The 26,854-nt window shown below is 45.9% G+C and overlaps 1 protein-coding gene across 1 annotated transcript in view; it reads right to left on the bottom strand.

Moving 5' to 3' along the window:
• The window catches only part of EXOC4 (exocyst complex component 4), a 356,086-nt gene that overhangs the window by 26,703 nt on the left and 302,529 nt on the right, over positions 1-26,854 (bottom strand). The window contains exons 15-17 of the mRNA XM_053405737.1: positions 7,810-7,948; positions 3,412-3,590; positions 2,597-2,756 (exon numbers count right to left, since the gene is read on the bottom strand). Coding sequence (XP_053261712.1) covers positions 2,597-2,756; positions 3,412-3,590; positions 7,810-7,948 — 478 coding nt within the window. The remainder of the gene's footprint in view (positions 1-2,596; positions 2,757-3,411; positions 3,591-7,809; positions 7,949-26,854) is intronic.

Below are 26,854 nucleotides of genomic sequence, written 5' to 3'. Positions count from 1 at the left end.
GCTTTTTAATACTTAAGGAACACTTGGATGGCTGAAAGCCATTTGCAGCTGTCCCCCACCTTCACCTGCTGTTTGAAGAACACGGTGGTTTTAATCTAATGGCAGCTATGTGATTTACATGTTTCATAAGCTGACTTGAGATATGTGCAAATATGAGATATATGCTGGAAACTGTACAGCTAGAGGAGATCAGAGCTCCAGTGCAAGAATGTGAAGAGCACTGGGCCAAAGAAAAGTCTTGAGGGCGCTGTTCTGAGGCAGGGCCACTGCCCAGTTGTCCAAACGCATTTGGCACTCCATACAAGTCCAAAGAAGCTTTATTAAAACAAGTCTGAAAGAAACAGCCTATGACCTATGTGAATCTCCTTGGGGAGACTGTAAGCAGGGTCAGAGTGGCTTCTCAAATGGCTACAGAACATGGCACCAGGGCAATCGGATTGGACTCCTCAGCAGTAAGCAGCGCTAGGCCTGAGAGGTGCCTGGATGGGGGATCGACTTGGAGAGGGGGAAGCTCCCAGGAGAGAGCTGGGAGGGTTCACTCTTCTGTGTGTGGGGTAAGAGTCAACATATAATTGTGATAAAGCCCGGGCTTTCACTCTCTTTCTCATCTTCTGTTCTACCTACGGGACCGCCTCTCCTGGTATGCCCCACAGAGAAACTTACGGTCTTCAAATAAAAACATCTTGAAGGTCCCAGGCCACAGGGAGGTTAGGCTGGCCTCAACTAGAGCCAGGGCTTTTTCGGCTGTGGCCCCGATCTGGTGGAACACTCTGTCACAAGAGACTAGGGCCCTGCGGGACTTGACATCTTTCCGCAGGGCCTGCAAGACAGAGCTGTTCCACCAGGGCTTTGGCCAAGGCACAGCCTGACTCCCTCCCTCGGCAATCTTCACGGAGCTCTGGTCCAATGGTTGCCAGTGGCTTGAATTAATTAATTTTATAATGAATGATTTTAGAGTGTTGTTTATGCTGTACTTTTGTACTGTTTTATTGTTGTTAGCCGCCCTGAGCCCGGCTTCGGCGGGGGAGGGCGGGATATAAATAAAATTTATTATTATTATTATTATTATTATTATTATTATTATTATTATTATCATCATCATCATCATCATCATTATTTTCCTTATTCTTTGTTTCCTTCCTTTTATTATTCTTGCTTTTTCACATTTTTCTTTTCTAGATTACTTTGGCTTTGATTGCATTTTATGCCAAAAACTTTCAATTAAAATTTATTTTATTTTTAAAAAGGCACAGAATTCCGAAGAGTGGGGCTCCTCTGACCCGGGTTAGCAGCAGAAGGAAAATCGTCCAGCACGAAGTGTGGCCTACCCTGCGCAAAGGGGGAATATGGAAGCACCAACAGTGCTTATTGTGGGCTGTGGGCAGAACCTCATTTGTGTGGCAGCTGAAGAGATGAGCCACAGCCCATCCAGTGGGGCATACAGGGCTGAGAAAACACGTGAATGTGGTGCCGTTGCTTTTTCCTGACGCCCTGGCATTCGTAAGGCCAGGCCACGGCAGTAGGCAGTGCAGGATGGTGACCAACATGGGGATAACGTGCGGAGCGGATGACCCAGCAAGTGTCGCCCTCCATGCCCCGAACACTGTCTGTTCATTGCCTTGGCTCGTTCCGCTGCCAGCCTTCTCTTGCACTTGGGCCTCCGATATGGGTGCCAGTTGCTGTCAGCACATGTTCGAGTCCTGTGCCGCCTGCCAAAAACCTGCGCTAATTTAGTTAACATTTCAAGTTGTGTGTGTGTGTGTTTTAAATCATTTAAAAAGGAAATGATTGAATTTGAGAATTATATTCCGGAGAGAATTGGTAATGGAGCCCCCCTCTCTGCCTCGGGGTTTTGTAATTTCCCCATGTCAATGTTATTATGAATAGGCTAACTCAATAATGAGATCATTCCCCATATGAGAATCCAAATAATTGAAGCTCACCAGCGGACTTTGTTCCCCCTAAATCTGCTCAAGTCAGACTTCTTCACCCATCTAATTCGGTCTCGGGGAAGGAAAAAAGGGGACAAAAGACTGTGAGCTTCCCCTTCCATTATTGGTGGATTATTCCGAGTCCAAGGCACGGGGGGACAGACACAAAAGCTTTTTCTGCTCAGTCCAGACAGGCATTTTGATTCCTGACCCTAAAAATATCCTTATGAATATTTCATACATTCAGCTGTCCATTGCTGAAATAACTAATGCCAAGATTAAAGAGACAATCGGCCAGAGAGAGGCAGCCCGCACTTCTCCTATCTCTTTGCAAAATCAATGCAATCCTTCTGGTGGTGATGGGGGTGTGCAGGGGGGCTGTTGATGCTTGCTTTCATTAACCTGGGCGCCAGTCCATGGCCCACACTGAATTACAGCGGAATTGTGTCTGGAAAAGTCATCCAGGCCAAACTCTTGCCCTAAGGCTGGATTTGTGACAAAATAGCATCCACACTGCATGCTAATGATCATGGGGCCACCGTGCCAAAATCCAACTGAAGTGAGGTCTTTCTACATGCAAAACTTGCCCTCAGACATTGAGCCCATCCTCCTGTGCTAAACTTTTGCAGTCCACGTTTTGGAGGCAGCACAAGTTCCCATCTCACCTTGCAAAGTCCAGGTCCGCTTCCCGTGACATGGTGATGTTGGTCAGGTTCTGTTGAAGGATAAAGATGTTTCGGCACATCTTCTTGATGCCAGATTCACTGATGCGCTTGAAGTACTGGGCCCCGTTTATGAGAATACAGGAAATCAAGTGGCCCAAACCTGGAGGGAGAAGGAAAGGTAAGGAAAATTTCACATATAGGTGACCGGTAAGAAGAAAGGATTAAGACAGAGAGATAAAATCAGCAAAACAGTAACTTATGAAACAACTTGATTCTGCTTAATGAGGCACATCAAACAGGCAACATTTTGCCCTTTTCCTGGGTCCCATTTATTTCAGGGCACTCACAAAAGCTTTCCAACATATGTCCGTAGCACAGAATTTTTGCAACCTATTAGTTTTGGCTGCCCTGCCTGATGAAATGCAAGGGGGGAGAGCTCAAGGTGGTGAACGTGGTTCTTTCCGCTCCCCATTTAACCTCCACAACAACCCTGTGAGGTAGGTTAGGCTGAGAGGCAGTAACTAGCCCAAGGTCACCAAGTGATCTTCATGAGTGGAGATTTGAACCCTGGTCTCCCAGGTCCTAGTCTAACACACTAACCGGGGCACTCATATGCTTGCTCATTCTCATGAAGTCATATATTGGCTTAGCAACAAGACACATAAGCTCATGTCTTTAACCAAAGACAGCCTGCAATTCCATATATGGACTCAGTACAGCCTGATTTCACCCAGAAAATGGAAATCTCCCCCACACCACCCGCTTGCAAGACTGTGTAGGGCTCATCATCCCCAAATCACTGGAAAGCAAATGACCTTCAAAGATATACTGGAACTTGTGCTGCTGAAGACTGGCACTCATGGCTTCTTCAACGAAGCTGATGTCCTTATTAAGTCGCACCACCAGGGGGTCATAATCCATGCTCTCCACATTGGCAACAATGGCATAATTTCCTTGCTTAGTCAAGGGGATCAGATAGTGGAAGCAGTGAACCCTGCAAAACAGAAGGCAATGATAGCTGTTCAACGACGTCATACTACTTAATCAGAGAAAATATTTAGCTTAATCAACAGCTGCCAAGACCCAATGGTTGGGTATACATTTGCATGTGGGGAAATCCGAATCATCCATGGATCCCTTGGACAAGACATGGGGAATCTATGGATGTGCCAAACATCATATTGCCTTCTTTATACTGAAGAAGACAGTAGCACTGGGTGGTAGTCAATGCTAGTCCTACCCAGAGTAGACTTGGGTTCATTATTTTCAACGGGTGTACTGTGAGTACACCCGTTGAAAATAATGAACGGGTGTACTGTGAGTAGGACTCAGTTTGAAAACCAACCATTATTCATGTTGCTCCAAGGTAGGGGAGAATTAAGGCCTGGGCCAAGAAGAAACGTCAACTACATCTTTTCCTGAACACTTTAGTCTTATGCAATGGCGTCTGGGGTGTGGGATAGAGATTTTTTGTTTTTTCTCTAAAACCTGGCTAGTATTCATCTTCACCACAAAGTAAGAAATGTAGTCTTGCCTACTTATTGGAATCTTCCCGGTATGTATCTATAGAATTATGATTGCGGTATTTTATATATCACATCTATCTCCTGTGCCTCACAAACCCATTTCCCTCTCTTCCCTTGCACTATTTCTGATGGAAAACTGTCCTGCCCCAAACCAGAAGTCTGAAGTGGTAGAGTCCAGGAAAGGTGGCAACACTTGATTCTACTGAATATGCAAACTGGCCTGGGCTGTGTCCAAAGACGGGGGGCTCTTAAGACTCAGAGATATAGAATTAAGAAGAAGTCGGTTGTGCTTCCTTCCCCATGGCTTCAGGAGCATCCAAAGAGCATCTGAACTGAACTGTACAAAAGGCAAATTTTGTAAAGTGTGTCAATTACATACATTTATGCAAATGGGCCCAATTTCCATAATGCAGTCCAATTGCAGATTATGGGGTTTGTGGTTGCCTTGATTGCTTGAATAAGGCAGCTCTGAAGGCAAGGACTTAAAGCTGGGGGAGGCAGAGAACTGGCAAGCAGACACTCAGAAGAAGCTGCCACAGCCCCTCCCAGACCATCTGGCCACCAGCCTAGGGTGCCACAGATCAGTGGCAGGAGCTGGAGTTGGAGCTACAGTGGGCAGAAGGCCAGGATGCTAGTATTTATACTTTGCTGATCTAGAGGCTTCAGACTGCTAGCCAGTCACAGAGGCTGCTGTTGTAAACCCCTATTTCCTTTCTGCTCTTAGAATAGGCTCTGAAGCTGATTAACCTGTTGAGGAGAAGAAGACACTATATTTGGTTTCAGCCTTGTATTCAAAACCTCCTGGTTCAAACACTGGAGTCCCTGATGCTCCCGTCTTGCAAGGCACAATGTGCAGTGCCCTGTGCATGCCTAGAACTATGGAGATGGCTTTGGGGCACTGATGTGGGTGAGGTCCTACCATATGGAGGGGGGCTGGACAGGGTGGCCACCTGGGTTGTCCAACTTTAGGCCAAGCAAGCTGTATTGTTGTCACCCTGTTGACCAATCGAGAGCTAGCCATGAGAATCCATAGCCCTCCATAGCCCTCGTCACCTTCTCTCTTAAGCACATTTCCTCAAACACATCTAAGCAGGTCAGCAGCACAACCATTAGCCAGGGTTCTCCCTTAACCCAGGATGTGAAACCTATAATTTCACATTCTGGTTAAACAGGGGGACCCCGTTAACAGCAGTTAATCACAGAGGTGGCAAACTGCTTATTCTGAGATGAGAAGGAATTGGTCAAGGGAGGGAGCACTTGCTCCTAAGGCTACTTCTGGATTCATTAAGCCGCAGTTAAGACAGAGACCCAATTGCATCCATGCCATCCCATGGCATGGCTGGTTGAAAAATGTAATGATGTGCAAAAGACAAATCACACAGTTGTCGCCCCCAGAATCTCCCCTGTCTCTGTGCTGACATGTTTGTGTTGACCTTGATGCAACTTTGGCATTAAGGTTTTCTGAAAACATTGCTGATTGCACAGCAGGGAGGTTGATTTTTGCAAAATGCTTCTTCGGGATTGTTAACTGTGATCCGTGGCTGGTGCCAAATCACTAACCCCCCCCCCCCAAGGGTAGACCTTTTATTTATTGAAACTGCCTGATAAAGGTGACATTCTCAAAATAAAGTGACAACGTAGTATTTTCCCTTTAAAGTTCAAATAGGTGAATAATAATAATAGGGGAAGAATCCTGGTAGGTGATTTCTGCTTTAAATGTAACCACCATTTCAGCCTGTCATTTCCTGCCCCCCTGTGGGGAAAATACATATAAAGGCCTGTGCTGATTAGATACAGCGCAAGTTGTCACAGGTAAAATGCCAAATGTTCCTTTTCTTTTGGCTCTCCCGACATAGTATATGCTGGTTCAGCAAATACGTCCTTTGGAGGCATTTCAAATGAAATCCTCAAGTGGTGACACAGGAGTCTGGAGTGATAACCAGGCTAATGAGAGCTTGGGGGATGTGGAACAAGCATTTGTAGGTCAGCGCTGGACCTGCCTACTGAAGCCTCAGATTCTGGAGGCTTGCTCTCATTTTATGCACTCCCTTCCGTTCTACATCCACATGCCAGAGGGGCCCTTCTGAAACACGTGAGCAAAAGCAGGTTGGAGAGCAGGAGCCGCCAAATTAGCCGCGGTGAGGAAGAGACGTTGAAACAATGGCCAATCTTTTTTCTTTCATTTTTAAATCTTGACATTTTAAGGCGACTGAAGGATGCTTTGACTAGAGCACTGGCAGGGTATATGTTAAACCTTTGCCCCCATGGAGGGCCCCACCCCCAAAAAATCTGGAATTCTCCCCACCCTCAAACCCAGCTGCTTTCTTAGAGATAAAACATCATTTTAAAAGCTTTATTAAAAATATATATGAACTAATGAGGTTCCTTCTAGAATCATCAACAGAGCACTTTGAAGGCTAACCAATTTATTCTGGCAAATGTGCTCATGAACCAGAGACCACTTTGCTACACTTTATGCATCTGAGGAAGTGGCGTCCGGTCCATAAAAGCTTCTGCTCCGATAACTTTGTTGGTCACAAGACCATTTGCAGTTTTTGCTGCAACAGACTAACATCCCTCTGGAAATTCTTCAAGCATCAGAACGCTATGGAATTTCAGTTTAAGCCCAGCTCCCTTATTACAATAAAGAAATAGCCAGCCCATGATGATGAGAAAATGTCAGATAAAAGCATGATACTTTGGTTGAATGGTTGTTTTTTTGTTGTATTTTAACATTTTGCTGGAAGCTGGCCAGAGTGGCTGAGGAAACCCAGCCAGATGGGTGGGGTATAAAGAATCAATTATTATTATTATTATTATTATTATTATTATTATTATTATTATTATTATAGACCAACTACTTACATTCAAAGACAACACTTTGATCCACTGTACCACACTAACCACTCCCCCCTCATAGAGTGGAAAGTTCATTTCTTAAAGGAACTAGTTCAACAGATCCCAAGAGGAATTAATTCCAGTTCACATTTGTCCCTTTACAAAACAAGCTAGTTTCGTTCACACAGTTCAAGTTCATCCAAATGATCATCAGCAGAGTAGCAACCTTTTAGCGTTAAGATTGTAATAAACTGCTTTGCTGAGGTATAAAATAAACTTAAAAGGTTTAAGAAAACACACACATTGTGAAATGTGAACTGTCAATATTTCCCCTAACAATTGTGAGTATTAGGTCCAAAGAATCTGAAGAGTAAAAAACACATGTAAGAAAATGAGCTTGAAGATGAACTAGGAATCATTCAAAGTTGCACACCAAAATGAACTTAATTCGTGTCCAGTTCACCAAACCATTATGGGAACTACTTCATTACTGGCCCTCAAAAACAACCAATGGCACAGAGAGTCAGAAACATTCCCTGCTGCGAAATAGAAGCCCCTGGGCTGAGTCACGGAGTCAGCCTTAGAGAAGCTTCTGGAGTCCGGTTTCCCTTGTATGATTGCTTTATGGATCCTCATGCAAGTGTGATACATCCTGAAAAAGTATCCCTAAAGTCCAAAGGAGGCTGGTGTCCATTGGGACCAGTCAAGGAAAACTCCAACAATCTTAGGCAGAGCCAGGTAATTTTTTCCCTCCGCCACCAATTCCTCCTCCCTGTTGAGTTCTGCAAAGGCATTACTGAGACTGAAGGAGGCACACACTGGCCTCTGTATAACCAGCTGAATACATACCTAACTTCTAAGTGCAGAACCAGCAAGCAGCGGTCAGCCATTTCCTGGAAGGATCGGGCCAGCTCAGTGAGGGTTTGCATGATCTGCTCGGACACTGGAGGGAGATCCATGTTGGCATGTCCATCTTGGCCAGGTGACACTGCAGATGAAAGAGAAAGTGGGATGCGATGACTGCCTGGGATATTCCATCACAGCACCTGTGCCATCTCAGTTGGCATCTACTGAATTGTCAGCCCAGTTAGAGGAGGAAAGGTCACATGGACTAAGCTCTTGAAGTAGATGTTGGGTCAACGTTCCTAGGCAACAGACTGGGCCCTTGAAATCTTATTTGCTTCCAATGATGTGGCTGCAAAGTGCCTCCCAGCAGAGCAATTCTCGGTGGTGAACAGCCATGGAGGATTTAAGCAGCTACAGCACCAGGTTGAGAGGAAAGGCAGTGTAGCATTAAAAAAGAAAAAAAGGAAACCTTCCATGGCAAGGCTAGTTTATGGACTTTTCAGAGAGCTCACTGAAATGCCTATCATATTTAGTCATTCAATTTATGAGCCACCCAATAAAAATATTCTCTATGCAAAAACATATTTACTACCATAAATACAAGGGCTACAGTCTCATGGAACTCTTGAACATCCCCACATGAGTTGACTGATCTTGGTTATCTCTTGTGATCCAAGGACAGAAGAATGAAATCCTCCCTTGAAAACTCAAGAGACTCCCTCAAGTCAATTATTTTTATCAGACACTTTCATTGCACCATGTTGCCTTTTCTTGCAATAATGAGGGCTAGAGAAAAATGCTCTGTTTAAGGAACACACACACAGGATTGCCAAGACTGCACACAATTTTCTATGACTACCCCAACTACAAGGATTGCTTATCATTCCATGTTTCCATCTAGCAAGTAGTTTAGGGGTCTGCTATTCTATCTAATAGGACTGATTTGGGAGGTGGGCCATTCCTTTCTTGACAGCTCAAAACACTTTTACAATAACCTGTCCTGACAAACAGAGGAATCATTCATTCTGGCAAAGTGAAGGGGGTGGTGGGGGTGGAAATTAAGTCATTTGCACTGGTTGTCACCAGTGATTTCAATCATTTTGTTACACGAAAGAATGGCAGCGCCTCTTGAAAAACTGACTCCTGCAAATCAATGCATGCAAATGACAAGAGCTCAGGAACAGGAAACAGGACTTGCGGTGCTCCTGAAGCATAATGCTTTGTAGCAAATCAAGGCCCATTGTGAAAGTCCACGCACCACTTCCTGATTGAACAGAATGTCAGGGAAGACTTTTGTTTTTTTAAAAAAAATGATATTTATTAAAGTTTACGAAAAAGTTACAAAGATAAGAAAAAGAAAGAAAAAAGAAGCAAAAAATGCAAAATACAGAAAAATAAAAACAATTAAAAACAAATCAATCTTTCCATGTCTTGTCTTTCGTTTACTTGTTTCCCTGACCTCCTCACACCTCCCTTTTTTGTATTCCAGTTCAGTTAGTTTATTCAGCAAATCCTTTCCCTCTTTGTTTTTATCTTAATCCTTTATCTTAATATATTATAACTTTACATTCTCACCTGTTAACAATCCATTTTTACATACTCCTTTGTAACATTACTGCTAAAACCACTTAACTTCATTCCAACATCATTCTAACATTCATTAATTTTGCAGTATTTCTGTAAATAGTCTTTAAATTTCTTCCAATCCTCTTCCACCGACTCTTCTCCCTGGTCTCGGATTCTGCCAGTCATTTCCGCCAGTTCCATATAGTCCATCACCTTCATCTGCCATTCTTCCAGGGTGGGTAGATCTTGTGTCTTCCAATACTTTGCAATAAGTATTCTTGCTGCTGTTGTAGCATACATAAAGAAAGTTCTATCCTTCTTTAGCACCAATTGGCCGACCATGCCCAGGAGAAAGGCCTCTGGTTTCTTCAGAAAGGTATATTTAAATACCTTTTTCATTTCATTATAGATCATCTCCCAGAAAGCCTTAATCCTTGGGCACGTCCACCAAAGGTGAAAGAATGTACCTTCAGTTTCTTTACATTTCCAACATTTATTATCGGGCAAATAATAGATCTTTGCAAGCTTGACTGGTGTCATGTACCACCTGTATATCATTTTCATAATATTCTCTCTTAAGGCATTACATGCCATGAACTTCATACCTGTGGTCCATAACCACAGTTATGGACTTTTGAATGGTTTAATCGCAGTGGGAAGAAAACCAGTTTGGGGTTTCAGATTCTGGCTTGGTTGCAGCGCAAGATGAAGTGTACGAGTTTTTAAAAGTATAACATGTCATCTTGTACATGCACACAAATTGTTCTCTGGAATCCCCCCTGACACAGTTCTGAAACTCACAACAAGAGAAAGCCAGCATTTGAGAAGGAAGTTGTACTATAGCTGAGAGAGCTCTCGGCTACAGCTCTGATAACAGAAAATCTAGATTCATATAATATTCCAGCAGTCTCCATACATACTGGAGCAAAAAGCAAAGTACCCCCTCTGCAACCCCCTGGATCCTGTTCCCTTCGCTTTGACACATTTCTTATGTAGAAGACCAACTATCAATCAATCAATCAATCAATCAATCCATCTTCACTGACAACAGCAACATGCACCTCAGTACCCAAATACCAGTGTTTGGGTCCAGGGGCTTCTGGAAAGATTTGGGGTGGGTGAATACTGCAACAGCACTCTGACATCTATTGCAGCTTCCCAGAGTTTTCCAAGCCCAAATCAAAGTGCCATTTTTAACTTACAAAGCTCTGTAAGGCTGGTGGTGATGAGAAGCAAGATTTTTCAAGTGTGGCACCCTAACTTTGGTGCTTTCTTGCCAGACTAATCACCTGATGACATCTTTATTCTCTTTCTGGTGCCAGATGAAAACCTTTCTGTCCACCCCAGGCCTTTTAGTCTTTCAGCTCTTCAGCTGGTGACTTTCTGCCTCTGCTCCGTACTGGTTTTAATTGACTGCAACAGTTTGCTTGTTTATTTTTTTATTGATTTTTAATTTTATTTTATTGTAAGCTGCTCTGAGACCCCAATCTGCTTTGGATCTGCTCCGTGTTGTTCAGCTTTGGGTGGGAAAATAGAAATCACATCTCCTCCTTTTTCTGCTGGGCAATCAGTTGGAAAACTAAGGTCATGAGGGAGGGAGGAAACCTGCTAAAGTTCAGAGATGTAGGCCCAGGTGCTACCACGTTAATCTATTTTACCTTTTTAAAAAATAAAAAAAAGAAAAATACTAGAAAAGTCACACTTTCCCCCTCCCCTCATGAAGTAAAAAGAGAGCAATAGGATTTTTAATTGTTTATTGGGGGGGGGGGCGGAAAGAACAATTGAGAAATCAGCAGGCAGCCCCAATAGTCTAATTCCTCCGCTTATATACCTGCTCTCACAGCTGGAACTCAGAGAAGAAGGTTGATCCCTGTTGAAGAACTCTATTTACTTTAATATCCCCTTTCCCAAATCACTGTGATTGGAGTGGCGTAATAAAATACAGTGGTACCTCAGGTTAAGTACTTAATTTGTTCCGGAGGTCCGTACTTAACCTGAAACTGTTCTTAACCTGAAGCGCCATTTTAGCTAATGGGGCTGCACCGCCGAAGACCGATTTCTGTTCTCATCCTGAAGCAAAGTTCTTAACCGGAAGCACTATTTCTGGGTTAGCGGAGTCTGTAACCTGAAGCATATGTAACCTGAGGTACCACTGTAATGCGCTGTCATTAAAAGCTAGACCTGCCTATCCAAACAATCCCCACCCCTTCCCTCTTGAAAAAGAATTAGTTTCAGTCAGCTGGATTTTGCAACGGGGGTGGGGGGTGAAAGAAATGCAGCGGAGGTGGGAGGAGAAAGGCCATTTTTAAAAACGTTTTTGTAAAAACCAAGGCCATGGAGTGACTGAAAAGCTTAGGAGGTCTCTCATCTGCCTTGAGAAACCTTGTTAATGGTGCAAACTGACTTGGGAACGTGAGATAATTATTCAAAAAACACTCTTGTTAGTCAAGGCACACACAGAGCCAATACATACCCCTAAGAAATAATGAATGAACAGCTTACATTCTGGCAAGCCCCTCTATGTCTCAACTTAATTTCCTAATTTCAGGTGTTCTCTCCCGTTCTGTTGCATCCATGTGCCCATGGGAAGTACAGCAGCAGCCCTCAATTGCTTCCTGCAACTATGAAAAGCTGCATCACCCAAACCTAAACCTCTTCCAAAGACTGCTGGTGCTGTTGATTCCAGTACCCACCAACCCAATGACATGTTCCTGGAACACCTCTCTTTTCCAGCCAACTCCTCAGTTCTACCATTAAAAATAGTTGAATGGGGTGGTATTCAATGCTAGTCTTGATCACGGTAGACCCACTGAAGTTAAAGAGAAGCAGGCAGAAGGCCTTTTCGGTAGTGGTGTCCGCCCTGTGGATCACCATCCTATCAGATGACAAACAGATACACAACTATATGTCCTTTAGAAGACATCTGAAGGCAGTCCTGTATGGAAAGCTTTTAATGTTTTATTTTCTTTTTATATTTTGCTGGAAGCCACCTAGAGTAGCTGGGGCAACCCAGTCAGATAGGCAAAGAAGAAGAAGAAGAAGAAGAAGAAGAAGAAGAAGAAGAAGAAGAAGAAGAAGAAGAAGGGGCTGTGACTAACTTAGTTTCATTAACTGCAGTAAGTCTACTCTTAGTGGGAATGAGTTGAATTCTACCCATTGGTCTACATAATTGGTATGCATACCAAAGTCACAAATTCCTTTCTCTTGGAGCGGGGAGGGTCTCTGACTTGTGTGATTAACACTGCTATAGTTTTTATGAGGAAGGGTAATCACAACTGCGGGGGTCAGGGGACTGGAAATCAATGTATCCACGAGCAGGATTTTGCTGAGAAAATTTTGTTGTTATTATATAGGTAGAGCCTGCAATGAATGGCTAGGATGCCAGCCACATCCTCTTTCATAATACGCCATTCTAGTCCTTCTCTCCTCCCCTTCAATTTCCCACTCCCCTTCCATCAGGCTTTCATGACCACTGAGCACATTCAGCCCTCATTCATCTGTTTTGGGTTCCCCCTTCCCCTGCTTAGGTTGCTTCCACCTAAGTTTGCTTTGGTACTTCTGGGATTCTCCTGAGCTGGCGGAAACTTTTCTCTTGTGTCATTTTGGCTACATCAGGATTAACACTCAGAGGACTAAGTTCACTATTCATATACAGTGGTACCTCGGGTTAAGTACTTAATTCGTTCAGGAGGTCCGTTTTTAACCTGAAACTGTTCTTAATCTGAAGCACCACTTTAGCTAATGGGGCCTCCCACTGCCGCCGGAGCACGATTTCTGTTCTCATCCTGAAGCAAAGTTCTTAACCCGAGGTACTATTTCTGGGTTAGCAGAGTCTGTAACCTGAAGCGTATGTAACCTGAGGTACCACTGTATAGGATTTCATCCTGTCCTTCCTCTAGGGAGCTCAGGGAAGTGTACATGGTCCCCACTTCTATCCCCACCCTGTGAGAAAGAGAAAGGGGCTGCTCCCAAGGTCACCTTTGTGCCAAGGTGTGGATATGCACCTGGGTTCCCCTTGTCCTAGTCCAACACATGGAATGACTACCGTATTTTTTGCTCTATAAGACTCACTTTTCCCCTCCTAAAAAGTAAGGGGAAATGTGTGTGCGTCTTATGGAGCGAATGCAGGCTGTGCAGCTATCCCAGAAGCCAGAACAGCAAGAGGGATTGCTGCTTTCACTGCGCAGTGATCCCTCTTGCTGTTCTAGCTTCTGAGATTCAGAATATTTTTTTTCTTGTTTTCCTCCTCCAAAAACTAGGTGAGTCTTGTGGTCTGGTGCGTCTTATAGAGCGAAAAATACGGTACATCATGCTGGCTCGCTCTCTCTCCTGCAGAAAGTGTGTGTGTGTGTGAGAGAGAGAGAGAGAGAGAGTGAGAGACTCTCCAGGTGTTGCAGGAGGCCGATAAAATGTTTACAAGAGAGAAAGCTGTTCCCCTTCCAGCACTGAGAGTAGGAGCCCATAAATCTCTGCAGCTAAGTACAGCAGGTTGAAACGTTTAAGGTGAGGGAGAGAGGCAGAGCAGCTGAGCCGGAAAGGCACAAGGATCTCATTTGAGATGAGTGGCGATAAGGCAGGCCAGGGCGGCGGCCCCCATCCGTTCAGTAAACACTAATGATTGGGCGAGTGCCGACTGTCACTGGTGATAAAGAGCCGGCTAAACACTCTATTAGTTTTTCATTTTGCGAATTAATGTTCTTTATGGCGTGTGTACACTCGTCGGCTAATGAATTGTCTCGTTAGAACTGCCTGGGGTGCTCCTCAGCCGCCTCTGCTGGCAGGCATAAATTTCACGAGGAAATTAGCACTTTTTAAAAAGGCAATAACTCCTTGAAAAAGTGGCTTGCTTTCTGCCCGTTTCTGCATATATACAGCCCCAAGAAAGGGTTTATTGCTAGGGAGTGGGGTAAGGAGAAGAAAGAGTAAAGTTCAAAAAGGAGAGAGAGAGAGGGAGAAGAGAGAGAGAGAGAGAGAGAGAGAAGGGCACAGGTCTCATATCAAACTGTATATTGTGAACTAAGATTGGAAAAACAGAACAGTTCCTTAGACAGGCTTGAAATACAAATGAATCCTGGAAGGAAGGAAGGAAGGAAGGAAGGAAGGAAGGAAGGAAGGAAGGAAGGAAGAATACATTATTAATTATTATTATTTATACTCTGTCCATCTGGCTGGATTTCCCCAGCCACTCTGGGCGGCACCCAACAGAACACCAACAATGATAAAAAAGCTATAACATCAAACATTAAAAACTTCTCTAAGCAGGGCTGCCTTCGGATGTCTTCTAAAAGTCAGATACAGTGGTACCTCGGGTTAAGAACTTAATTCGTTCTGGAGGTCTGTTCTTAACCTGAAACTGTTCTTAACCTGAAGCACCACTTTAGCTAATGGGGCCTCCTGCTGCCGCTGCGCCGCCGCTGCACAATTTCTGTTCTCATCCTGAAGCAAAGTTCTTAACCCGAGGTACTATTTGTGGGTTAGCGGAGTCTGTAACCTGAAGCGTCTGAAACCCAAGGTACCACTGTAGTTGTTTATTTCCTTGACATCTGAAAGGAGGGTGTTCCACAGGGCGGGCGACACTACCGAGAGTCAAGGGAAACAATGCATAGGAATAGCTACTCGTATCCTGCTTTGAAATCCGGAGAGTTGCATGGGAGTGTAGAATCATATAATTCTATGACACTAAAGCATAAGAAATTCAGAAGGGACCTGCAGCTGGATCAGGGCAAAGGCCCATCTCACAGTGGCCAATTAGCTGCCTCCAGGAAGTCTGCTAGTAGAACCCAAACGCAGTAGCTATCAACCCACTTGTTATTCATATAAATTGATACTTTCTTGGACAGCGGAAGTAGAGCAAGTTCATCCTGGCTAGTAGCCATCAACAGTCTTATTCTCTACGAATCCTTATCCTTGTCTTAAGTTTGTAAATTGACACCAGTTTTAACGTGGGTGCTCTAAGCTGGATTAGAGCACCAGGGGGCGTGGCCCAGGCCCTCTCTCCCAGCTATAAAGGGACTCCTGCTGCGGGGAAGCCTCGGACCATCGGCTGGGTGAGGACTGCAGGGCCTGCTCCCTTCCAGGGCCTTTTCCAACTGGCCCAGGGGGCGTGGCCCAGGCCCTCTCTCCCAGCTATAAAGGGACTCCTGCTGCGGGGAAGCCTCGGACCATCGGCTGGGTGAGGACTGCAGGGCCTGCTCCCTTCCAGGGCCTTTTCCAACTGGCCCAGGGGGCGTGGCCCAGGCCCTCTCTCCCAGCTATAAAGGGACTCCTGCTGCGGGGAAGCCTCGGACCATCGGCTGGGTGAGGACTGCAGGGCCTGCTCCCTTCCAGGGCCTTTTCCAACTGGCCCAGGGGGCGTGGCCCAGGCCCTCTCTCCCAGCTATAAAGGGACTCCTGCTGCGGGGAAGCCTCGGACCATCGGCTGGGTGAGGACTGCAGGGCCTGCTCCCTTCCAGGGCCTTTTCCAACTGGCCCAGGGGGCGTGGCCCAGGCCCTTTTTGGAACAAACTTTTTGGGAAGGGTGGGAAGTGTTCTGCCATTGCTTCCCTGTTCCAGGTGGTTAATGTGCTTTAAAATGTCCTCAAGCAGTCGGTGGCAATTTAAATTTTTATTTCTTTTTTTCCTTTTTTCCTTTGTTGGGGGTGGGTGGGATGGATATTTGGTTGGGGATTAATTTTAGTATAATTGTTCTGTTCTTTTTTGTTGTTGTTGTTTTATTGGTTCTGTATAGTTTGCGTTTTGTTTTTAAGGGGCGGGATCAGGGCTGCCTGGGAGTGGGGCCCCAGCCAACACGATGGCTGGGACAAGTTCCACAGGGGGGGAAGCACTGGGACATCCGATCTCGGTGATCATGGGCAGGAGGCGGAGTTACGCTAAGACCAGATCATGTCATTACCGAGGAGGCAGGTTTAGTCGTTGTCTGAAGACTATCCCTGCCTCCGGGTCTGGCCTTGACCGGATGGATACTGGAATCAACAGGGGAAACCTACATGACCTGAAGGTGTTGCTGTGTAATGCCAGGTCAATGATGAATAAAACCACTGCCATCCACGACCTGATTGTGGATGGAGGATTTGACCTGGCATGTGTGACAGAGACCTGGTTGGAGGAAGCAGATGGGCCTGTCCTTGCCGCTGCTTGCCCACCAGGTTTCTCTTACACACAGCAACCCAGGTCATGTGGGCGGGGAGGGGGGGTTGCAGTGATTTTTAGGAAGTCACTAGCTTGCACCAGGCGTCCTACTGGGAAGATCCAGTTTTCTGAGTGCATGTTCTGGAAGTTGGGCAATAGGGGCAGTACAGGATTCCTTTTGGTGTACCGACCTCCCCGCTGCACCAAGGATTCCCTGTCTGAGCTGCTTCAGGTCGTGGCGGATTTTCTCCTGGAGACACCTAGTTTGGTTGTCCTAGGGGATTTTAACATCCATGCCGACACGACCTTACAAGGGGCCGCTCGGGACTTCGTGGAAAGCATGGCCTCCATGGGGCTGTCCCTGAATAAGTTTGGCCCAACTCATAGTCATGGACATGCCTTAGACCTGGTGTTCACCTCTAGTGACGTGGGTGATCTGACACTAAGTAAAAGTGAAACAAAAGAAGTGCCATGGTCAGATCACTTCCTGGTGCAACTGGACTTCTCCGCGACCCTTCCCCTCTGCAGGGAGGTGGGACCAATTCGGATGGTCCGCCCCCGCCACTTAATGGATCCAGATGGTTTCCAGAGAGTGGTAGGGGATGCTTTATCCCATGTTGATGGCCTTTCAGCTGATTCCCTGGTGGCCCGCTGGAATGCGGAGTTAACCAGGGTTATCGACTGTCTGGCTCCGAAGCGCCCTCTCCGATTGCATGGAGCCCGGACAGCCCCGTGGTTTTCTTCGGAGCTGAGGGCGATGAAACAATCGCTGAGACGGCTAGAGCGTCGGTGGCAAAAAACTCACTCCGAATCTGACCGGACACAGGTTAGAGCTCAACTTCGAGCCTACCAAGTGGCGATAGCGACGGCGAAGAAGACTTTCTTCACCGCCTCTATTGCATCTGCAGAAAATAGTAGCAGGAGACTCTTTCAGGTGGTTCGCAATTTAACGGAACCACCTTTACCACCGGGGCCTTGTAAAGACCCCAAGATCTCCTGCAACGATTTTGCAAAGTTTTTTGCAGATAAAATCACTCATATTCGGAAGGAGCTAGACACCACCGTGGGAGCAGGGCTGGGGCGGGAGAGTGCTAGAGCTCTGTCTGGTCAAGTTGCATGGAATCAATTTCAATCCGTTACCCCCGAGGATGTGGACAGGCTGCTTGGACGCGTGAAACCAACCACCTGTCTCCTTGATCCTTGCCCATCCTGGCTAATAAAAGCAAGCCGGGAAGGGCTGGGCGATGGGCTCTGCGGGGTGGTGAATGCTTCCCTCTGTGAGGGAACATTCCCAGATCCGCTGAAAGAAGCGGTCATTAAACCGCTTCTTAAAAAACCATCTTTAGACCCGGCCAGTATGGCCAACTATCGCCCAGTCTCAAATCTTCCATTCTTGGGCAAGGTGATTGAGCGCGTGGTTGCTGAACAACTCCAGGCACGCCTGGAGGATGCGGACCATTTGGATCCCTTCCAATCAGGATTCAGGCCTCATCATGGGACTGAAACTGCCTTGGTCGCGCTGGTTGATGATCTCCGGCGAGCTAGGGACAAAGGTGAGAGTTGTTTCCTGGTTCTGCTGGATCTCTCAGCGGCCTTTGATACAATCGACCATAACATCCTTCTGGACCGTCTAGAGGGGCTGGGAGCTGGGGGCACTGTTATGCAGTGGTTTCGCTCCTTCCTCCTGGGCCGTGTTCAGAAAGTGGTGGTGGGGGATGAGTGTTCAGACCCCTGGGCCCTCACTTGCGGGGTGCCTCAGGGTTCCGTCCTCTCCCCCATGCTTTTTAACATCTATATGAAGCCGCTGGGAGAGATCATCAGGGGGTTTGGACTGGGTGTCCATCAATATGCAGATGATACCCAGCTCTACCTCTCTTTCAAATCAGAACCAGTGAAGGCGGTGAAGGTCCTGTGTGAGTGCCTGGAGGCAGTTGGAGGATGGATGGCGGCTAATGGATTGAGGTTGAATCCTGACAAGACAGAAGTACTGTTTTTGGGGGACAGGGGGCGGGCTGGTGTGGAGGACTCCCTGGTCCTGAATGGGGTAACTGTGCCCCTGAAGGACCAGGTGCGCAGCCTGGGAGTCATTTTGGACTCACAGCTGTCCATGGAGGCACAGGTCAATTCTGTGTCCAGGGCAGCTGTCTACCAACTCCACCTGGTACGCAGGCTGAGACCCTACCTGCCCGTGGACTGTCTCGCCAGAGTGGTGCATGCTCTGGTTATCTCCCGCTTGGACTACTGCAATGCGCTCTACGTGGGGCTACCTTTGAAGGTGACTCGGAAACTACAACTAATCCAGAATGCGGCAGCTAGACTGGTGACTGGGGGCGGCCGCCGAGACCATATAACACCGGTCTTGAAAGACCTACATTGGCTCCCAGTACGTTTCCGAGCACAATTCAAAGTGCTGGTGTTGACCTTTAAAGCCCTAAACGGCCTCGGCCCAGTATACCTGAAGGAGCGTCTCCACCCCCATCGTTCTGCCCAGATGCTGAGGTCCAGCGCCGAGGGCCTTCTGGCGGTTCCCTCATTGCGAGAAGCAAAGCTACAGGGAACCAGGCAGAGGGCCTTCTCGGTAGTGGCGCCTGCCCTGTGGAACGCCCTCCCATCAGATGTCAAAGCGATAAATAACTACCTGACATTCAGAAGACATCTTAAGGCAGCCCTGTTCAGGGAAGTTTTTAATCTGTGATATTTTAATGTATTTTTGGTTTCTATGGAAGCCGCCCAGAGTGGCTGGGGAAACCCAGCCAGATGGGCGGGGTACAAATAATAAATTATTATTATTATTATTATAAGCGTCTAAGTTGCAGCTGCAGTCTCTCAAGTTGGAGATGACTTTGTTTAACCCCCTACCTTGTTTCACTTACTATGAAGTCCCCACTGAGAGGGGACTTTGCTCCCTTTCTCTCCCTCATTAGATCTTTTATTAATACATAATTTGGTTTAGAGCCAGAATTACAAATTCTTTAGTGTCTGCCTGACCTCAGACAGCAGTAGCCAGCCTTAATGAATGTTGGTGTTTCATTACTGCAATAAATGTAGATTTTAAGAGAAGTTTTATGCGTCTCCCCGCCGCACCGCGATGTAAGTCGGCTATTAGTATTTTAAACGAATACATTTCAAGTGCTTTTCTTTTCCATGGACACCACGGACTGACCCAGAGCTCTCACAGGCAGACGATAAATCTTACAAGTATCTCCCAAATATACGTTCGGTTTACTTGGACCTCCATATTTAGCTAAAAGCCATGAGCAAGTTCATCCAGCTCCTCTCCATTTTAACTGTTTATCCTGGAGGGCCAAACTACACATTGTCATAAATATATGGCTGACACTGACCCACATTTGCTGTGTCTCCTGAGAATTGCTTATAGACTACCTTGTTGCAATCAGCTTTCTCTCCTCAACCCCAGTTCCACTTCAGAGGCTGCCTCTTGTGGGGACCCAGCTGGGAGAGAAAACTTGAACACAATGGCATCAAACTGTGCATTTTCTTCACTCGAATGTTACCAAGGGGATGGCAGAGGTGCTTACGGTGACATCTGATTTGGCCCAGGATCATACAAAGGCAATGGCCTTTCCCTGCTTGATCTTTTGATGTAGCATCACATGATGATCACATCTGATGTGAGTCTTGTGGGACCAACGCCCTGCTTGCCCTGACACACCACAGCCTCAAAAGACTGAGGCCGCCCAGCACTTTGAAGACTTATCTGCTGCGAGTCCCGTGGGGCCTTTTCTGCGGTGGCTCCCATCTGTGGAATGCTCTCTTCAAGGAGGCTTATCTGACGCCTTCATTATATATCTTTAGGTACCAGGCAAAAATGCTCCCTTTTAACCAGGTCGTTGGCTGATTGACATCTGATACCCTTTCAAATTTGTTGTGGAATTGGGGGGGGGTATTGGGTTGTCTTTGTTGTTGTTGCTGTTGTACCCTTTCAAATTTGTTGTGGAATGGGGGGGTTATTGGGTTGTTGTTGTTGTTGTTGTTGTTGTTGTTGTTGTGTATTCTGTGTTTTTGACACTGTAATTTTATGTTGTGAATTGCCTTGAGATTTACAGGTATAGAGTGGTATGCAAAATAAATACAGTGGTACCTCGGGTTAAGAACTTAATTCATTCTGGAGGTCCGTTCTTAACCTGAAACTGTTCCTAACCTGAGATACCACTTTAGCTAATGGGGCCTCCCGCTGCCACTGTTCTCATCCTGAAGCAAAGTTCTTAACTATTTCTGAGTTAGCAGAGTCTGTAACCTGAAGCATCTGTAACCTGAAACGTCTGTAACCCGAGGTACCACTGTAAAGAAATAGGTAGGTAGGTAGGTAGGTAGGGCAGGGCAAGAATAGCAAGGCTTTGAGTTGCATTGCCACCAGGCAGGAAACTGAAAATGCTTAGCACTGTTCCACTTGCACTTTTCTTCCTTCAGGTCCAACTGTTCACACTGGATTTAGTGCAATCTGGACTCGGAGACTGCTGGCCTTAAAAGCCATGAGCAGGCTAGTCTTGCCTTCTACGTTATTGGGACAGTGACTAAAGAAGCCAAACCGTATCCTCTTCCAGCCTGGCTTGGTGCTGAACCTGCAGAGATCTTACCAAGGACACTGGGCAGAGAACGTTCCTCTCTATTTTTTCCTCCCTCAGCAACGGTCCACCTTCTTAGTGGGGCCTTAGAAAAAAAGATTGATGCAGAGGTTATTAGCAGCCGGAGCCCTCCTGAACCTCTGCATCAAATATTTAACAGCCAGAGAATTAGAAAGCAGCTCTCCAGCCTCCAGTGCGCAGAGTTGATAGCCTTCCTTCCCAGACACTGCACATCTTGCTCTCCTGGAGATTGATCTTGTGTCCTGGGATCAACGCTCGCGCTTGAGGTTATGATTACGCTAATTGCTCCTTGTCCTACTTTCCTCCCCGCCCCCCGCCCCGCCCTTCAACCTCCTAACCCTCCATATACGTGGAGAACTATCACATATGCAACTGAGTTGGTGGTGTAATCAAAACTCTGGCTGCAGAAACTGTGCGGCTGGACTTCAGGGCGACAGGTTCGCGAACTATAGAGTGTGGTGTGGCAAGGGAGAAATGATACCTTATTTTTTTCTCAGCGGTTAATTCCAGCTCATGCAGAGACTCCATAAACACTTTCTAAGTTCTCTAAAGCTTGGTCCATTCCTGAGTGAACTGTCAGCCCCTTTCCATGACCCAGAAGCAACCTACCAGGTGCTTTTCTTGTGCCATGTTTATTTTATTTATCAAACGTGTGATTCTCAAAGAATTTCAAGGCACAGCACAGTAAGTTCAGAATAAAACAGCTCAAGAAGTACATTCAGCAATGAAAGGCACCATTGGCACATAGCACAACATAGGCGGGATCTGCTAAGTTTGCATGGGAAGGAGCGGTCTGCATTTGGCACATACAATTTACTACCACTGCTATTCCTAAGCACTTCTATAACATTTTATAGTGTTAATCCAGCTAGCTCACAATATTGTCTACACAGATTGGCCGCAGTACTCCAGGGTTTCAGACAAGGACCATTCTTAACCCTACCTGGAGACACCAGAGAATGAGCCTGAGATCCTTGCCAGCAAAAGTGCATCCTTCGATCACTGAGTTATGGCCCTTTTGAGCTCAAAATTGTCAGGATTGTTAACAACAACAACAGCTACAGTATTAAATTGCACTGATTCATTGCCTTTTTCACAAAAAGCAACCCAACACAATTTACAAAACAGTGTAAAAGCACTATGAAACTAGAACAACAACAACAAAAACCTAAAAACACACCCATACTTATTTAAAAGTTAGGTCTAACCCAGGGGTCAGCAAACATTTTCAGCAGGGGGCTGGTCCACTGTCCCTCAGACCTTGTGGTGGGCCAGACTATATATATATATACATATTTTTTGGGGGGGATGAACGAATTCCTATGCCCCACAAATAACCCAGAGATGCATTTTAAATAAAAGGACACATTCTACTCATGTAAAAACACGCTGATTCCCAGACTGTCCGCGGGCCGGATTTAGAAGGCGATTGGGTCTGATCCAACCCCCGGGCCTTAGTTTGCCTACCCATGGTCTAACCTCTCCCAACTGGAAGAAGCCACAAACATCTAAAGTCTTCCAAATTAAGGGACAAAAACCCAGGTAAAAAGGAATGTTTCTGACTGCTTCACATCCTTACGACAACCTCATAAAGTTGATCAGTATTATTCAGCTGAGTTGCCTTCTTTCTGGTGGGCCCCTAGTTACAAAAACGTCCTCTCCAGGGTTCTTTGCCTGGTGCCAACCCTGTGTATGTATTATTGATTACTACTTTTATTAATATAATTCAATTTATATCCTGTTTTTCCCAAAGGAGTCCAGGGCTTCCTTTTCATTTCATTTGCTTGGACTTTGAACTGAATGGTGATTCATTTTAACCACCGCTCTTAAATTTTACTGCGGCTCTTCGCATTTTATTCCGGTTTTATGCTTCTCCTATTTATCATTTTATTTGGATTTTACATTGTGTTAATAATGGCGTGGGGTTCTTTTGCAAGCCTCTTTGAGAATTTTTATCACACTCAAAGGACCTAACCTGCATTTAGCAAAGGCAGCCGGAAGGAAACTGGTGTTTGTGTGTAACAGGGAGCTGGCACCTATGGCTTGTGCTCTCCCCATCCCCTGAAACCTGGCCGCTTTCCAGAGCTTGTGTTTTGATATCATTGCATTGTGCATTTCTCTGTCCTGCCAACATCAGTCAGCGCAGCAGAAAGAGGAACACGGGAATCTGCATAAGACTGGGTCTTAGCATTGTTCATAATGGCTGGTAGCAGTTCTCTTAGATTTCAGGCAGGGGAATTCCCAGCCTTTCCTAGAGAGGCCAGGGATCGAACCTTGGACCTTCTGCATTCAAAGCAGATGCCCTTCCGCTGAGCTAAGGCCCTTCTCAAACACAGGAAGCTGCCTTATATGCTCTACCACCCAACGATGGCATTTTCCCAACATGTGGAAACTAGGTGTGTTTTCCAAAAGGGACTGGAGAGAACTGTACATGGGGATTTACTGGTGTAATAAACAAAAACCTGCCCTTATTTCCTTATGGGGAACACAAGAGCCCTTATAAAGTCCTTTGTAGGTTCTCCATTGGTCAGAGAAAATAACAAGAGGCCAACCAGAGAATATTGAGAAGCAAAGCAGCTCGTAAGCCTGATCTTTATTGAACTGTTGCAACAGGATGCTCCCCTCACATGCAGGAAAGGAGGAAGAATCCAGAACAAAGGTGTGCCTGCCCTTATATAGACATTTTTAATTGCCCGTCCTGGAGTCCAAGACCACCCCCAGAAACATCATACATACATCATAGAAGGGGTGTAGCTCAAGACCACCCCCCAGATACATCATACCTACATCACAGGAAGGGCAGTCTACAACAGAAATCTGAGTGTGTTGTTTATCTCCTGTCTGGCAGATTACCTGTTAATGGTCACTTGATTGGATACCCTGGGGAGCCTGGCCAGTCTTCTGTAATGACAAATACTTAGTTCCTGAGCCAGGTCACAGCCTCACACCCTATTCATATCTTAAATGTGCTCTTAAGACAGGATTTGTGAACGAAAAGAGAATGGGGAGGCTTTTCCATTTTCCCTCGACCTTGCAGAGAAATATTTGAGGTCAATTTGGGAGGGACAAAATGGTTTCAGGACTTTTTCTGGGGGGGGGGGTTCAGACATGTGGTTTATATATGCAGTTATGAACATTTCGTGTGAGTGTGTGTGTTTGTGTGTGTGACCTTAAATTTTTGATTTCACTGGCTTCCCTGAAGCACCTGATTGGCTACCCAACCAGGTCGGAAACAAAACTCTGAACTAGATAGACTTTTGTTATGATCCAGCAGGGATCTTCCAATATTCTTACAGATTCCTGTTCTGGTGGGAGACTCATGCAGTGCATAAAGCAAGTGCTATCCAAAAGCACACGTGCTTTGGTTGATGGGGTCACAAAGAGTTGGACACGACTAAACAACAATAACATCCAAAAGCAACATCTCTCCTGATACTTTCTTGTCAGGGACTGGCAGGCTGCTGGCGAGTGTGCACCAGGGGCAGGGGGGCTGGAGTCTGACTCAGGGCAGTGGTTTGTGGGGGCCTTATCAGCTAGGAGGCAAGACTCAGGCAGGGGAAGCTTCAGAGTTGGAGGATGGAAGGAGAGGAGGAAGTGAAGGGCTTCCCCACCCTCTCCTTTCCACTGACTCACAGAACCAGGAGGGGACTGAAAAAGGATGAACAGAAGAAGTTCCACACAGGCACAGTCTCCGGCTGCATGCATGCAGACCATTGGGGGGTACATTAACTGCTGGAGGGGGAGTGGTCCCCTGTTACAGCAACTGTTCCATACATTGCTGACCTGGGAATAGCAGTCTAGTTGTTAGATTGGTGTGCGTAGATTTCCAGAGCTGTAGAAGCAATTGTTAAGTGTTATCTTGGACAATAAATACTTAACTATCTGCCGTGTGCATTCTTTTGGCTGAGAAGCACCCCTGACAATTATCTACTGATAAGGAGCCTCTGCTACAAAAAAGAAGAATATTAATTCAGCCAGATGAGGTAAAAGTAGGACTCAAAGCAAACTCTTAAAAAGCTAACAGCTCTGGATGTGCTCCTCTTTCAGATAACACACACACCAGATGATCAGTGCTTATTAATGCAGAGGCAATCAACATAATCAGGGCCTTGATTGCACAAGGATGGGCAGGAAGATGGTTTCTTGGTTAAAAGACGAATCCACCAGCTGAAGAACCAACTCCCCCTTTAGCTGATGTAGGGCTGAGTTTGGGTGGAAAGGGCTGTGCTATCAAATCTCTTAAAAACAAAATAATACAGTAGAAGAACATTTACCCAAAGTGGGGCACCTGGCTTTGCAGATTCTTATTGGTGGTTTGCAATACAAAATCTGATATCAGAAAATATAAAAAAGAGAATCGAGGATCCACGAATATTCCTAACACAGCCCAAATCATGAATTAATCACCACCACCAGCACCACTCTTGGTGAATTTAGCTGTGCTGGTTTAAATCTTGATATCAGTGCCTCAACATTCACATAACGGGCTTAGAAATCCCAGAAGGTGGAAAAATCATACTGAATGGAGACTTAAACAAACATATTCCAGGGTGATCTGTATGCCCACACAAAGCATGTTAATGCCACGCACTGCCCCTTCTTTAGAAATGCCAGGAGTCTGGAGATAGAATTGGGAACTTCTGGATCTATGCTCTGCTGCATGAAGCATTCCTGGGCCTAAGATGTCCTCCTGACTCCACAGTGGCTCCCTCTAGTTCCAGCAACAACAGAAGCTCCTGAGTCTGGCTTAGGTTTTGATCAGGCAGCAGTCAGCCTTGTGTCCCTGCCCACTTGCCTATCGGGCTCCCCAGACTGCTTATGGCCCTGAACCACAATGTGAAGGTACAAGATAGCACCTTGAAGCGTTTTAGGGTTGCACTTTGGATTCTCTAGCATGGAAGCACACCATGGTAAAGGAGCAGTTGTGGACAGGTGCTAAGTAGCTGCTGCTTAGCTGCCCACTGGAAAAATGGCTGTGCGAGGAAAGGGAAATGGTCACTTCAGCCAACTCATCATGTTTCTTGTAGGGACTTATTCTCGGCACACAGCCTGAACTTTTGCACAAGCCCTTCTTTCCCAGATCTTCAGAAAACGAACCTGCACTCAAAAACAGGAAGTCTAGAAAGGGAAGCTTTCAGGTAGCCAGCCAGCTAATGTTAAATACCAAGAAATATTCAAGGTTTATTAACCTGAAGCAACCTGTAATCCCCCCTAAATAGGGACAGGAGACAGAGACAACACTCCTAAAGAGCGATTATGCTGGGCACAATAAATCTTTGGGTATACACAGGATTATGCATATCAACACGCCATGCGAAGCAACTGCCCCAACCCTGCTCCTGACGGTTTCTCTGGGGAGAAAAGGCAATTCTGTTCTTGTGCTAACCCTCTTTCTCTCTCCCCACGCTGCATTAACTGGCTGCTCAAATTTACTAAAGGGTAATTTTAAAACTAGTGTCCCAGGCCCCAAAAGAAGAGATGCAAGAGGTCTGTGAGATCAAGAGTCAAAATCTGATTCTCCTTTAAAGATGTTGAGTTGTGTCTCTGTACACCATGTGGTGTCTGTGTGTCTCTGGTATTGAGCCTCCAAGATTGCCTGCATTTTAGGGCTACAAATCTGGAGGAAGAGCCCTGCAATTCCTATCACCGCCTGCTTTTCTAATACCTTTCCACCATGCTGCCAATTTTAATTCTGAAAAAGTGACTAGAAATCTGGGAAACACTGTGCTCAGCTCACACTCTTTGTG

This window comes from Podarcis raffonei, chromosome 10 (genome assembly GCF_027172205.1).
Source record: "Podarcis raffonei isolate rPodRaf1 chromosome 10, rPodRaf1.pri, whole genome shotgun sequence".
NCBI classification, from domain to species: domain Eukaryota; kingdom Metazoa; phylum Chordata; class Lepidosauria; order Squamata; family Lacertidae; genus Podarcis; species Podarcis raffonei.
This window is presented reverse-complemented; position numbering and strand designations above follow the sequence as displayed.